At 37.2% G+C, this 15,316-nt stretch overlaps 1 protein-coding gene across 1 annotated transcript in view; it reads right to left on the reverse strand.

The window, feature by feature from the left end:
* The window catches only part of DENND1B (DENN/MADD domain containing 1B), a 152,606-nt gene that overhangs the window by 88,213 nt on the left and 49,077 nt on the right, over positions 1 to 15,316 (reverse strand). Inside the window, exons 4-5 of the mRNA XM_009999938.1 lie at positions 11,513 to 11,562; positions 3,228 to 3,347 (exon numbers count right to left, since the gene is read on the reverse strand). Coding sequence (XP_009998240.1) covers positions 3,228 to 3,347; positions 11,513 to 11,562 — 170 coding nt within the window. The remainder of the gene's footprint in view (positions 1 to 3,227; positions 3,348 to 11,512; positions 11,563 to 15,316) is intronic.

A 15,316-nucleotide genomic window follows, 5' to 3' on the forward strand; every position in this document is an offset into this window, starting at 1 on the left:
AGCAGGAATCTAACTTCTAGTAATCAAATAAAACTAAGGAAACTGCCTTTCCGTAGCTAAATGCCTAATGTCTAGGGGCTACTTTTCTGTCTGGAAAATTGACACAAAATGTGTAAAATTGAAACATTCTGCTTCTAAGGGATTTGCCTAAAGGAAGAGCTCGAAAGCTCCAAACGTGTTCTAAACTGAAGAACTACAAAGGCTTACCACATAAACTTGTCTTCCTTATTACAGCATTTCATTTGGAAACGTAGGTGACAATTTTACAGTCATAAAATTAATGAAATGTAAGACTAAGCATTTTAATGATGTATTCTGTGTTCCTCTGCATACATAAGGGTTTCAAGATTTTTAACAGAACAAATTTCAGTCAAATGATTTGCACTTTGTACTAAAACCATTCAGGTAATTCAAAAACAATTTAATGTAAAAAAATAGGAAGTATTACTCCTGCTGCAAACATTAGTGATATTTAGAAACAACATTCAGAAGAATTAAGTCTTCTTGTATTATTCAAGAGTGAACACTGATGTTTCTACTGTGCCACTTCAAATCTCAACTGGCAAAATTATTGTTTAAATTAAAACATAAAAAGTAAAATGAGAAGATCTAGTATAGTAAAACAGCACACCAAGGTACACTATATTGTGGTACCCCTCATTCTTATGGGGCTGCAATAGCTGAACGGTTTGTGGAGATGGAGGATGTGACACAGCAGGATTCACACAAGAGCTTCTCCAAGCAGCTGTGCAGTTTAAAGAAAACAAAACAAAAAGAAACAAACAAACACACAAAAAACCCTCACAAAACTTGCAAAGGAATCGCACAAAACTTCTGGAGAATAATTCAAGATTTATTTTCTCATCTTGCTATGGTTTTGCACTTGCTGACACTTTGAATTTGGCAACTGCAATAAAGCTCTGTGTGATCATTTTAGACAATTCTGTATCACAACTAAGTTCTTCAAACAAAAATCCCTGGGATAGCTACCTTGGGGGATTTTTATTTCACTGTATAAACAGAGGATTTGAACAAACCACCTGATTTGGGAGAAAATTCTGTTTACACAATTCATAAACCTGTGTATATAAAATGTTAAAAAAAACACATAAAACTTAGAGGAATTTTCTATGTACAAGTGTATTTTCTATTTCAAACAATCCAGTTTGAAGCAAGATCACATGGCTGCAAATTCAGAGATCATTTGCTTTAATTAGTATTTCAGATTAAGAATGTATGTTAGAGACATGTCCCATAAAGTACAAGACTTGACTCTTAGAAGCAGCTTTAGGTTGTTGGTATAAAACCTGAGGACCACCAGTCCTTTCTTCAGTTTTCAGTTAAGAAGCCTGTTGGGCAGTTCCAATCCAAGCTCTTTAGCTGCCCTAGTATAAGTTACCCCATGCCTGGTACCATCCAAAAAAGACATTCAAAAGAAACGTTCACTCCGCAGCCCACACAAATTTCTGAAGTATTTCCTTCTCATCACTTTGACTGGCTTGTTCCTGCACGCCTTTTCAGAGCTTCTTACTTAGATTTTACTTATTTATGACCATTTCACTTAATTTTTCTGTATTTCATTGTCTATAGTTGCCTTCATTAAAGCCCCAGCCAGCAGTCTTAATACATTCCTCTTGTTTGAGGCAATACACATGCATGTACATAAGTGGACTCACAGTCAGACACAGGACTTATGTACATCTACACTTGTGTGTTCACATAAAAGTCTGTGACTATTGTGTATATATCATAAAGGCAATGTTTTGATTATGGTTCAGTGAAACATACCTTGCCATTTCTATTTTCCTAGTCATTTCTACCACCTAGCAGACTGTTGACTAATCTTCAGCTGATTTCTGTCTGTGGGGAAATGTTAAAAGAAATACTCAGGCTTACACCAGCCCAGAATTTGCATCCATTGCTTTGCATCACCCATATAGTATTTAACTGTGTGTACTTGAGTGTGCATAACTGATTAAACAGTTGTTATCACAGCATTAGAAGTCAGGCAGCCAACCTTAGGAGTACAAATAAAATATTTTGTTTCTAGCTTGATGAGGGAAGAAAAGGTTAACTCAGAGAAAGAGCTCAAAAGCACACACGTTCATTCTCTCTCTAGGCCTTAATGAGATACATCAACAAAAGTTACCACAGAGAAGAGGATTAAGTATTATACACTCCAAAATCCCAAGAATTAAATATTTCTGAAGTATCATCAAAGAAGTATTTTCAGGATCACAGAAAGTGAATTCATTTCCAGAATACAAGATTTTACTTTTGGCCTTTTCATTATATGACAGTAAATATTATTTTTTGCAATTTTTACAGCAAATACTTTTAAATTACTTGCCAAAAACATAAACATACTGGTTCTCTCTCCAAGATGCCCCACTGCTGCCAGTGGGCTTAGCTCTTTGAAAGTACATGGCTCCTCTTTCACCTTTTGTTTGGGGATTCTCATTTTGAAGGCAATTATATACTTCAGTCTTGTTCTTCTCATGTGCTGCTGAACTGGATGTTTCCATTGCTTCTGTGGGAATTGCAGGCTGCTAGGCTCTTAACTGAAGTGGCCAACTTGCCTTTTAGTTAAAGCACTCTGCCTTTTAATTAATTTCATTAAAAGGTCTTAGGACAGCTAAACAATTGTGGGTTTCTTTCACTACCATAACAATTATCTTATGGTATAAGAAAGAAAATCAGAGAAAGACACGAAGTATTTCACTGGGGTCAGTTTCTCCACTATCAAGATATCTTCTGCAACAAAGCAGCATGTTCTTTATTGAAAATTACCTGACTGTGGCGTTTCTTATATTAGATATAGGCTGCCCAAAGAATACAGAAGAGACAACCAAAAATCTTATTTCCAAGGAGAGGAATACAGACTAGTGCGCTTTATTATTAAATTGACTGGATACTTGTCAAAGATCTCATTAGGAAGTAAAAATAACCACATACTATTCAAATCCTCTAAAGCAGCTGTGAATTGTTCTCTGATTTTAAGCAGAGATTTCATGTTATTTAAATAGAACTATTAAGCCTCACACAAGAGTATCATCATATGGGTCTTCGGACCACTTTTCATGTGAAATCACTGCTAACGCTGTTATAGAAAAATTACATCCTGGTAGAGAAGTATAACACATTATCAGAAGACTTGCAGAAGGAAATTTTTTCTTCTACTTTTCTTATATTCACTCTTTGACTCAATTTTTCTTACTCTGACTTACCTTAGAATACAGAGGCAGACCTTGCCTCCTGACGTCAAACGGCAAAATCCAAACCTTTGCTTACTTTCAATGTCGGTGAGCACGAAGGTAAAATGCTGTCCTACTTGGTTTTGGGAGACCCTGAAAAATTAGATACAGAGCATAAAACCACTAATCATATAAAACATGAGCATTTGTCATTGGTCTCCAGTAACTTCATGCTTAAGCTTCACTATTCCTCCCTCCATTCCCATCCCATGGGCTGTGTCCTGCGCCCCACTCCCTCCTCTTGGGACAGCAGAGCTTGGGTCCTTCCTTCAGCCGTGCCACTCCAGCTGATGTGCTCCATGAGATCTGGGACATTTCATAAGATCTCTTGCTTTGTAATGCCTAAGCAGAGCCAGTACAACCCTGCCACAGCTCGTTGGCTTTCAGCACACCTCAACCATGGAAAACAGTAACCAAAACAAAAGGTTTAAAATTATAAAAATAATTTATTAAGTGTCACAATACAGGCCTGGATTAAGACAGCCTTTAGAAAACCAGCTTGCTTGGGTTTTTTTCCCTTCAGAATAGCTCATTCGTTAGACGTATAGGCTTCCTATGCACCCACACACATCTTCCTCCTTTTTTTGCATTACACATTGCCCAACACAATTTTTTCCTAAGTTCATTTTCCAAAGCAAACTTGGTTAGTTCTGGAAATGTAAAAGCCAGAAAATAAAGAACAAACAGCACAAGAGTTAAAATAATAAGCAATTTATTATCATATCAAAACATGTAGCCCCGAAAGGCAGAATAGGTCTTGACAAAATCTCCTTGCCTGGTGTTCCAAATCTTCTTACCCCAGGTTCTGCTCCGCAACATTCCCTCAGCAGTGCAGGCTACTGGTTTTGTCTACCTCCCATCCACTGTCACCCCTGACTCCTGGTACCCATCTCTAGGTCCCAGTCCAAACCTCTGTTCCTGACCCAGAAGTTTCTGATTGACAGTATGAACCTCTTCCCAATTTCTTTTTAAGAAGTGGCATCCTCACTGCCGTGATCTGTCTCGTATCTCCTTTATGCTCTCAAGCCACACGCCCTTCTCTCCTGTGCAATTTTTCAGCTTGAGACAGAGGGCCATTGAGAGCATGGGACAGACCCACTTTTCAATGTAGCCAAATTTCCGTGATCTTTATAGATGTTGCAAAATATATCCCATGTAAGCACTTTAGATCACCAGTAAACTTTACCTTAAGGTCACTCACAGAAATACATATTGCATTTTCCAAAAATCACCTAAAGAGAATCAGCTTTAGGCAGACTAGGTATTTTCAGCTAGAAGAGGTAATATGTGGCACAGAATGAATCAAGAGTTATGGTTGGAAAGGATCTTTTAAGATTTAGTTAAAATCAAATGAAAACAAATTTATGATGGGGAGTGCATGAAGATTTGAAATGTAAAATGTAGCAGTTCTGCCTGGAGTTCTACTGTCTTCTGTTCTTTTCCCATTCTTAAATGACCTGCTACAGCAGAATGCTTGAGCACCTGCTAGTAAGAGCTATGATTAACACGTGTCACGTATCGCTCCTTCTTAGATGTCAAGCTGAAAATGAATTCCTGCAGAAGCTGAGAACCATCCCAGATCTCACAGTCTCCCAATCTAAGAGCACAAAATTATTTTTCTTTTATTTACTCCCTGCAGCACAGGTTGTTTTTTTTTCAGTTGAGGGTGTTTTTTTTTTATCTCCACCAAAACAAAATATAAAAGATCTCCCCTAGGAAAGAAGAAAGCAGAAGCTGATCAAAGGACAAGAGAAGTTACATGGGACACATGCACATTACATTTCTTAACTCATCTTTAAGCTTTTGTCTTGCTTCTGTTAAGTGATACCACTACCCAGACTGTGAAGTCTTCCTCTCATTTAAAATTAGTCTAGCCCCACGTGAACATCCAGTAACTGAAACAGGCTGAAACAAAAGCCTGTGCTGATCACGTATGACATTACAAGATATCTTTAGTCCAATATAATCACTGGAAACGTGTGATAATTAAAGGACTTCTTTTAGTTAGGTAATTAAACTCAAATAATTAAGACAAGGATTTTTCTTGTTCCAATCTATTGAAGACTAATGAGTGTGCTCTTTGAACAGCAACCACACTTCCCAAGTTCTATGCATCTCGCGTGCTGCCTGTATGTTATACCAGATACAACACAGGGCCATCAATGACAATGCCTTATTACTCCTCTACCAACAGCAAAATTTTCTATTTCACAACTTTGATTGTCCTCTTTATTCCTGAAAACAGTTCACCACTGAAACCTGCACTATGGTTTCAGTACCCCAGGCATGCCATGGCTGGGGGCATGGACAGTAATTCAGCCATGGCTGGTCAGTCAGTAGCACAGGTAATTCACCCTGAGCAGCTGTCCCCTGCTCCCACCACCTTGCTGCTCAGCTGCCTCCCACTGTTAGGCCTGGAGCTTCCTGCAGCCATGACTGGCTTTTTCTTACACCACAGACACCTGACATGGTTTGGCTGGAGTCTCTATGCACCATCTTAACCCAAAGAGATAATTAATATTTCACAAAAAAAAAAAAAAAAAAAAAAAAAAAGATGTCCAGCTATGCAGGCATGGCTTTTAATGTACTGTGTACATGCATGCCAGGCACACAACTACTCCATTACTGCTTGAAAATAATTCCTTAGGCCAAAAACCTCACATCAACAAGGATCTCTTGCTTTCAGTTACTTGCCAAAATCTGAAAATGACATGGGAAAATACTGGTATTCCACTTAAAGCCTATGTAAAAATGTCTCTACACAAAAGAGCACTTAAAAAAGGAGATTTAAATTCTGATACTCTCTATTAAACATAGCCCAGCCAAGGATTCAATTCTAATGCCTTTTCACCACCATAATCCCTTGGGACTCATCCCTCTTTTTCACTGCAGCACACTCAGCTTGCTCAGAAAACAAGTCTCACCTTCCAAGGCAGGTAGCAGCTCTGCTACCGAACCACAGCAGTGATGCCTCTCAAGTTTACCTTAACATGAAAATCAACACAGGATGCAATTTTATATACAAGAATTTCCTATACAAACTGTTACCTAGACTTCCTATCAGAGTGCAGGACCAACTGGCCAAGCTTCAAAAACTACCTGCAAAACACTGGTCTAGTCAGCTATTTGAAGAGACCATGAGCCATCACTCACCTCCTCACTCATTCCTTTGCCTTGCTTTTGACTTACTTTCAACTCCTGCCCTGCATGCTCACATATAATCTTAGTTTAACAATAATAAGTCACTAATAGTCAAGAATGTGTGTAAATATTTATTAACCCTGCAGACTACAATGGGCTCTTTCAAGGTTATTGCAGTTCACTATAGGAATAAATGTAGTTTTTTTAATTTTCTAAGCACATATCTATTCAATGCAGAAAAGGCTCTTTGGTACCCATGGAGTAGGTAAAGAGCAATTTTAAAGACTTGTTTACACTACAGCTATTGTTCAGGCCTCATTTTAAGGCTGCCTTGAAAAAGCTGATTAAGGCAGGAATTAAATCTCTTTGAACAAAAACCAGCATGTCTAATCATTACATTTATCCCTTGTTTTCAATAAGCATTGCTCTTTTTCAAATTTATCTGCTTAGGACACAGAAGGTGTTTAAAAATAGTTTTTCTTAAAATTTTAGGGATTTTTAAAGGGTTTTGAATTTCAGAGAGATTTTGTCACAGAGTCCATTTTTTTCAGTGAGTTTCAAGAAACTAAAGACCTTATGCATGGGAAGACAGACTTTGATGAGTTATTTTTTAAAAAGAACAAGGTTACTGGTGTCACATACACATATTTGACCAACGTAACTGATGGATACAGCTCCAATCAAAGCTTTGGCACTTGCTACCTAATTTCAGAAGTATTTAATTTCCCAATCTGATGCTGAAAAGCAAACCCCACCAGTTATTCACCTGAATTCTCCCCAGATCATATAACAGATCAGAAAACCTTTAATGTAGGAATTTGAAAAGTAGGTGTTAAAGTAGTGGTACAAGCTGATGGAGAGACTGGGAAGACAGTAACCCTAGTTTGGGCCTCTAACTAGTTGCTATCCCCAAACCTAAGCTTCAGGGACTGTTTTCTCAACTTTGTAGCCTGCTGAGCTGTGTGACTTGAGATTTGACATCCCAGAAACCCCAATCCCTTAAAAAGCAGAAAAAGGAAGAAAATCACAGAAGATACAAGAATGTACAAAGCTACCATGAATAAGGAAATTCCCACAAATAAAAAGCATAGCTTATAATTTGGTTTATGTTTTTGAAGAAACAGAAGCATTAAAAGAAACCAAGCACAGTTGTTTAGTAAAGATTCTTACTGGGTGTATTTAAGTCACAACACAAGCCTGCTCTGCCCAGTCGTGTCACTCCTGCCATCATTACTCATTGACCCTAATAGATCATGGGTTAAATAATATGCACAGTAATTCCCATACTTGAGCAATATTCTACTGCTAATGAGAAATCCTCTACATCACCATCAGCAGAGCCACTTCTTATACTCCAAAATACAACACTTCCCTGTGACCAAGTGAGCACAGAACAGGAAAGAAATGAAGTATGTATCACTGTCTCCATGCCAATCCTACAGGCAGCTTCCACAGTGTCTTACCTAAAAGCCATGTGTGCTACTCATTCAGCAGTAGAAATGCATCTTGAATGGGAAAAAACAGAGGAACAGAAGGAGACAGGGGAAGTATTTATGGCGGAGAAAAATGAGATTTTCAAAGGCCAGATAAAATTGAGAGGTCAAACAGTGACACAGCCCAACTTAGGACTGAATTTGAAACAGGGCCAAAAGGAGCAAGAGGAGAAGTTGCATGCTCACTAGCCATCACCAGCTGAATAACTATGGGCTGCCTGCAAACTTACACAAGTTTTAGGTAGAAGAGCAAAAGGTGGAAGACCACAGGAGAAAGAAAAGTGAAGAAAACAATGCAGAATTTGCATAAAGGATTCAAGGAATAAAGAGGGGACAAGGTGCTTTTTCTGATGCATTAGTGCTACTTTAGCACACATTAAAAGAAAATTAAAATCTCAACATTCTTAAATGTTAAACCTTCCTTTTCCATATGAAAAGAAACAAAGAAAGGAATTCTGCAGCACAGAAAAGCAAACTTATTATAAACATCTACAAGCACATTGCTAGAATGTTACACAATTGTGCCATTTAGTAAGCCTAAATTCAATTATTCACCAAAAAAAAATAATAAATTACACAGGTTATCGGAGCAAATGCTGCAGGACTTCTATGATGCAATTCATTGCCGATGATGTAATTAATTTCCTACTCTTTCAAAATGAAATGTAAGCCAAATGAAATTATGTGCTTGCTTTCATTTAAAAAATTACATATAAAACTCAAATTTTAAGTCATGGTCAAAACATTACATCATTCTGCCTTTTTTGCCTTAACTGGGTGTTAACCTGTAGATTTCTAATCACCAAAGTAAGTATGTCTGGTGAGATGATGTAAGTAACATCTAATAGAAAGAACCAATTCAGTATCTCTATGATCATGCTAACATAGCAAATAAACAAAAATCAAATAAATGTTCTCATTTCATTAATTCTTCAATTCAATCACTAATTAATACGGTGAGGTGGAGGAAAACAAGTGATGCTGACCTTACCACTGTGCTTTAATGGTCCTTTAAATCTCTTGTTTCCATAATTCAAAGAATATAGATTTCCTACTTTAAAGATTTTTATTTAGCTAGGTAACAGAAAAGACACTCCATTCCCTGCAACTCTGCTGTACAGTAGGTACCCAGAAGCAATTTATGGAAGAGTGTCACTTTTTTTACTCTAGGTATCTTGATCTGCAGCTTTAGTGGAAGTTTCACTTTTGCACTGGTAATTCTCTCTCTTACAAGGATGAGATACTGCTTGAAGTAGTTTATGTATGCATAGTACACATAATACAGGTTGAGAAACTATGCTCTCTAAAGTACAGTATGCTCAATCAATGAAATAAAGTGTGTCTCACTTCAATCAAAGCTTTCTGTTAACAAATTGTAATTGAAACTGCTTGTAAAGAACTTGAGGGTATTAAGTCTATAGTCTACCATGATCCTCTATACAAGGAAAAAGAAAAAAACAATTTTTTTTTAAAACAAATTGTGTGCATATATATATTCATCAAACAAGTGAAAAGTGCATCACCTATGGTTAGACAAAAACTAAAGTGCTTGTCACGTATTACATATGCACTGGAAAAAAGCCATATAAAAAGGAGCTACACCAGTGTTTTTCTCAATACTTTATCACTCTAAATTTCAAAACAAAAAATAAAACTGAGAAAGTAGACGACAACTGTTGTCTTTTTAAAAATGTGGTAATGTATGTCTACACTACAGAAAATGCCTGAACTGAGTAGCAGCTGACAGACACACAGCATAGGCAGTAAGTTGCTCACACAAACAGCTTGCCAGTAAACAGCCGCCTGCTTTCTTAAATGTGCTTCCAGTATTTGTCCTTTTCCCCACAATAGCTCTGCTCCTCCTTCTTGTCCATGCTTCTTTTACACTCAGGAGGGTCTCATTGCCTTTGGCACACAGTCCCCTCAAACTCAGTTCCCAGCTAGACAAGAAGCTGTGGGTACAGTGGCTGATATTAAAGACATGACAGTACTGCCTGAGCAGTCAGCAGGCCAGACTGAACGCTTCAGTTTTGTTCCCCTCGTCAGTCTATCTCAGCTTCCAAGAACCTTCCCTTCCTCTGACTGCCAATGTTTATGAAATTTGTAGAAAATTTGCACCCTTGAGAGCACTGCTTTACAGTGGAGTATGAGGCCAAGGGTCAAAAAAAAAAATGTCTGGGAGGTGGGCACAGAAGGATATTAGCAGACAAATAACAAATATCACATAATATTTTCTTTTTTATTTTTTTTTATTTCCCCCTTTCAGATACTCAGCTAAAATACAGAACTAGCTATGCTATAAATTCATTTATTCCCACAGTTTATGGATTAAACTTTTCCATCTTGTACAAGCAACTAAGTGCATTCTGAATGGTCCAAAATAAACAATTAATGCAAGACAAGTTATTTGAAAATCATTATTTGCTGCCACTTATTATGTTCTTGCCACTGGATGGCAGCAACAGAACCTCACCTTTTTCTCTTATCCTCCAATTTTATTTCCATTATTCATCTTCATTACCAATTTTAGACAGAATTCTCTATATATCTTAAGCACGTTGAAGACTTTAATGCTTTAAAGCCATTACTTACAAGCATACTAGTTAAGTCATTAATATCGCTTAAAGGACAGTGAGCTTAACCAGTTCAAAACCCGAACAGCTTAATTATATTCAACTCTAAAAGACTAAATGAACCTAGTTTACTTCAGGAAACTTGTGCTTATGAAGATTTTTTTTTTTGCCAGTGTGCATCCTTTTTTTTGCCACAGGCAAAGCCTCTGTTCTTTCACATACACACACTATCTTTTACTCCAGATAGAAGATTCTTGCATTTGATACATCTCATCTTCGAGTCTCCATCTACAAATGATGCCAATGTTCTGAAACCAGTTCAGACCACACACTACCTGGGTGTAGCTTTCATTAATTATGCAAATCAAGCTTCTAATTCAATCCTTGCTGATTTGCACAATGTGTTTTCCAAACTGAGTTAACACAATTCATTAATTACTATTAACCATTTTGGCAAGCCTAAATAAATATTTTATTTAATATAATGTCTTATATGAACAATTAAATGACTGGTGGCATCACATGGAAGCCACATTAAAATGGATAGCAGAAATGTAAGGGCTAATTAATTATAAATAATGGTCCTAGTTCTTCTCTGAGAAAAATCAATTGCATATTCAGTTACTTCCATGCAATTAAAGTCTTAATTTCTTTAAACTCAAACAACACATTTTCAGTACTGCTCAGTGAGTTTTTATATCCTGGTGCACTGTAGCAGTTTTTATGATGCTTGCTGTTTGAAGGAAACTATGTTATATCCTTATATTAAAACAGATGGTGTTTACAATTACAATGGACAAAACTGGGAGCCTGAACACAGCTCTATCTTGAAAGAAATATCCCTAACATTCTGTGAAGATTGCATTTTCCTGTGATAATTCTCTACTAGTGATTTCATACTTACATGAACACAAAGGACATCACCTCATCTGCAGGTGCAAATTTAGGGAGTACAGTATGTTTACCTTTTTTTTACATCTTTCTTTGCAATTAGGCCAAATACCATTTTCTGTGAAATATTTTTTAAATAAACAATAACTGTATCACATACCTTTCAATGTCAAAAGGAAAGCAAAACTTTGGAACACTGTTCAGTACATCCTGTAAATAAAGTAATAGAAATTCAGTTAGGATTTTGAAAATATTTTTATCTGTATTTGTTAGCAACTACCCTACAGCTTGCTTTAAAAAAAAATAAAAAATTGAAAAATACTCACAACAAATAATAAATTCAAGGAATATGTGATTGCCAAAAATACAGCACACGTTCCTGGACTGAAATAATTGATTATTAAAACGGAATTAAGTTTGTGCTTTGGCAGATTGCAAAGACAATGCCATAGACGCCCCAGGAGGGAAAGGCCTGGCCTGAAGGGTATTAACACCCTTCACATCCCCGCTGGGATTCCCTTCAACAAGGCCATATGGATTTTACAAGAAGCACCACACCATATGGGTAAGCCACGTCTGCTGCTACTTGTACCACAGACTAGCCACAGGGACTTCTGACAGATCCTGGCTTAAAAAAACAAATGTTGTTTCAATTAAAATGCAGGCAGAGAAAAGGGAATGAAGTTGGCAGCAGAATGAATTACAGAGAGGTATAACAACTCTATACATGTTCCATAGTCAAAAGCTGAAAATGATGGAATTGTCTGCTGGTCCAAAGGAGAAATTTATGATTACCCCTTTGGGTTTCACAGGCAAGCTTCACTATTAATAAAGGCAAGGGGGGGGCGGAATCCACCGGATCTACATTTGTACCATAATATGAAAGGATAATGTCACTCTTTCTTGCAGAATTTTATTTAAGAAGCTGTTTAGTGGCAAATAAAATGTGTTAATTAAAATATAAAAATGCTCGCAAGCTAGTCAACGTATCTCTTAAAAAATGTTAATTACTAGATCAGTTAGCAGCAAATATTGAACAATGACCTTACAAGATCCCAGAAAAACAAGTTTTATTTCCTTGCTTCCAATTGAGAAAACAAACCCTCTGTGAAATGTTTCAGCTAAGAAGATACAGTCAATGTCAATGCAATTAGTCAGCAAAGCTATGGAATTATTTTTCTGTAGCAGACCAACAGAGATAGCTATACTGCTGTATGCACAAGTTATCCCACAAGGTGTGTGTTTGCAGAAAAATGCAATTTGATTGCAAATTTCCAGAGCTGTAGATAGGGGTTTAAGAACTTGATCTATGATGTTAACACTTTCCAGCCTGCACTCTCTGTTCGCTGCAAGTTGAACAGCCAAGTCCCATTAGGGGAAATTACGTATTTAAATTCCTACACACCACAATGACTATTTACTTGAAACATTTGCCTGGCTCAGTGAATAGCATAAAACAGAGAATCCGTGCAAGTCAATCAGCAAGGGACAGATAGTTCAGGAAAAAGATGCCCCTGAATACAATATGCATATGTTAGTTGCAATGTTTTAAAGGTATATGATGTGTCCCAGAGAATCATCATACAGTGCAAAATGGAAAAAGAAATTTTTCTCGAAATTCTATGTCATGCAAGAGAGTTGAAGAAATCTTTGGAACTTTTACTTTGTCAGCACAGACAAAGGAGGGTATGAAAGCCACATATTGTGTTTTGTGAAGGGTGATTAATTTAATTATGAACAATCACAGTACATGTAATATTCTCCAAAAGAAACTGCACAAGCACCATTCTGAGTGCTGTGAGTGGCAAGTACAAGCATGAGGAGCAAACATACAAACAGAGCAGATAAATATTTTAATTTCTTTAGGCAATTGATGCTGGTAGTAATAATAAACTCTAACAAAAAAAAAAAAAGCAAGCAGGGTAGGCTAATAAAAACCTTTACCTCAGAAATTGTCTAGACGTTTCCAAATGTCTCTTACTTTAGGCCTATAAAGCTTGCATTTCTAGCTCCAAAGAAACAGGATTTTATACTCTATTTAAATTGTCTTTCTAAATCTGCACCTACTCTCACACTATAGAAAGTCATTCTCTCCTTACTACTAAGGATTTTAATTGCTGGCTGGTGAGCTGAGTGCAGACGCAGAACTGGGTATGGAAATTAATTCATTTATGTTCCCCATTGTATTCTCTCAGAATAAATTATCACACAAGAAAAAGAAAACAAAAACAAAAAAACCAAAAGTATTAGCTCAATATTTTGACTAAACAACCTGAAAATTATGGGTATGTTTTGCAGCGTTTCCAGGCTGAGCTGCAGGCCAGCATTTCCCCAGCTCTGCCCTGTCCCCCGCAGCCAGCACACGTGCACACAACTTCTGCAGAGCAGCCTCAGCTCGCTTCCCAACTGGCAGGAGCATCCCTCAGGGGACAAGTCTTTAAACCTCCGCACTCTTTAAAATTCAACCAGCCAGCAGGTCTATAGACTGGTGTATAAACAGTATAGACAAAAAAAAAAAAATCCTCTCTCAGCTTATGTCAGTGACAAAGCAGCTCAGCAGTTGACTGCTGCTCCCCTGACAGCATAAGCCGGGTTTACACAGATCAATAGATGGAAGTCCTACCTAGCTTCCAGGGCTCAGTTTTCTCCCTTAATTACAGGTGCTATTCAGATTTTTAAAACAGAAAAAAAACAAGATTCTCCCAAGATGCTCCTAGACAAATTTAAAATGCAAATGATATTATTCACACACAGAGTCACTATTCCTGTACAATTCCAGTTGATGCTTTCAGCAACCTTTCTGCTGAGTAACACTGAGGCCTGTCTCCTAAAGGGTCATCATTTTCAAGCCTCTGTAATTCAGCCAAGACTTCCTCCTGAATCAACAAACACAGTCTCAGAAAAATACTAACGTATTTATTGTCTTTTCATAGCTTCATAAAAGTCTGTGCTTATTTCTGAAGGCAAAAAGTTGCACAGGTCTTCAGAAAGCAAAGCATCCTTCATTCACTTGTCCCGTGATTATTTCCCCCTCTGGTTCTCACAGTGCCTTCAGAAATGGTCACTGTGTCATAAAGGAAAGAAACTGTATACAGACGAAAAGGGATAATGATGTTGTAAAAGACACAAGTAAAAGATTCTGTGTTTTCAAACAGCAAATAAAAATCTATAGTTGCATACACAATTAAGGTTAATTGCTAAGTTAAAGAATAACTATCTCATTGCATGCAGAAGTTTCAAAAGAAGGAAGAAAACGATAAAATTAGTATAATGTGAACTACAATATGCCACTTCCCTTGTAAAAAGCTTACACAAAATGGGAACACTATTAAGAAAACAGTTCCTTTATGCCTACAGCATAGCAGCAGAAGCTTGCGCACTCACAGGCTCATGGTCCAGTGGTTTTATTAATTCACTTTCATCAATTGCACTACACAACTCCAGCCTGACCCAGCTGGAATCATCATGCCTTGCTTATTTTGATATCCATACAGGTAATTCTGTCTATCATTTTATAAAGCCATGTAAAGGTGCTTCTGAATTTGCACACATCAGTTTTCTGGAGAAAAGCTCCTGATAACACACAGTCTAGCCCTGAAGTGAAATTACTAGTTAGTCCTTTTGGTTACATTCAAGATACACACCGTATTCCTTACAAATTAGAACATATAGGATTTGTTTAATATCATCACCATCATTTGATAAAAGCATATGAAACTTCCATGGCTGCTCAGTATACATTGTAGAACACAGTGACTTGGGAGGATGCTAATTTCTTTATCACTTAGACAAGAGACACTACAGCTCACTACAGGTCGAAGAAGGTACAGCAAGGAGGCTTTTACAAAAAATTTAACTGCCCTTCGAAACTCTTACTTTCTTCCTGACACAATTTCCTCTCCTCACTAACCTCTCTAGATGTCTTCTGTTGAAACACCTGACTGCAGGTCTCTCTTTTGGTTCT

This window comes from Chaetura pelagica, unplaced genomic scaffold (assembly GCF_000747805.2).
Source record: "Chaetura pelagica isolate M959 unplaced genomic scaffold, ChaPel_1.0 scaffold246, whole genome shotgun sequence".
Lineage (NCBI taxonomy): Eukaryota > Metazoa > Chordata > Aves > Apodiformes > Apodidae > Chaetura > Chaetura pelagica.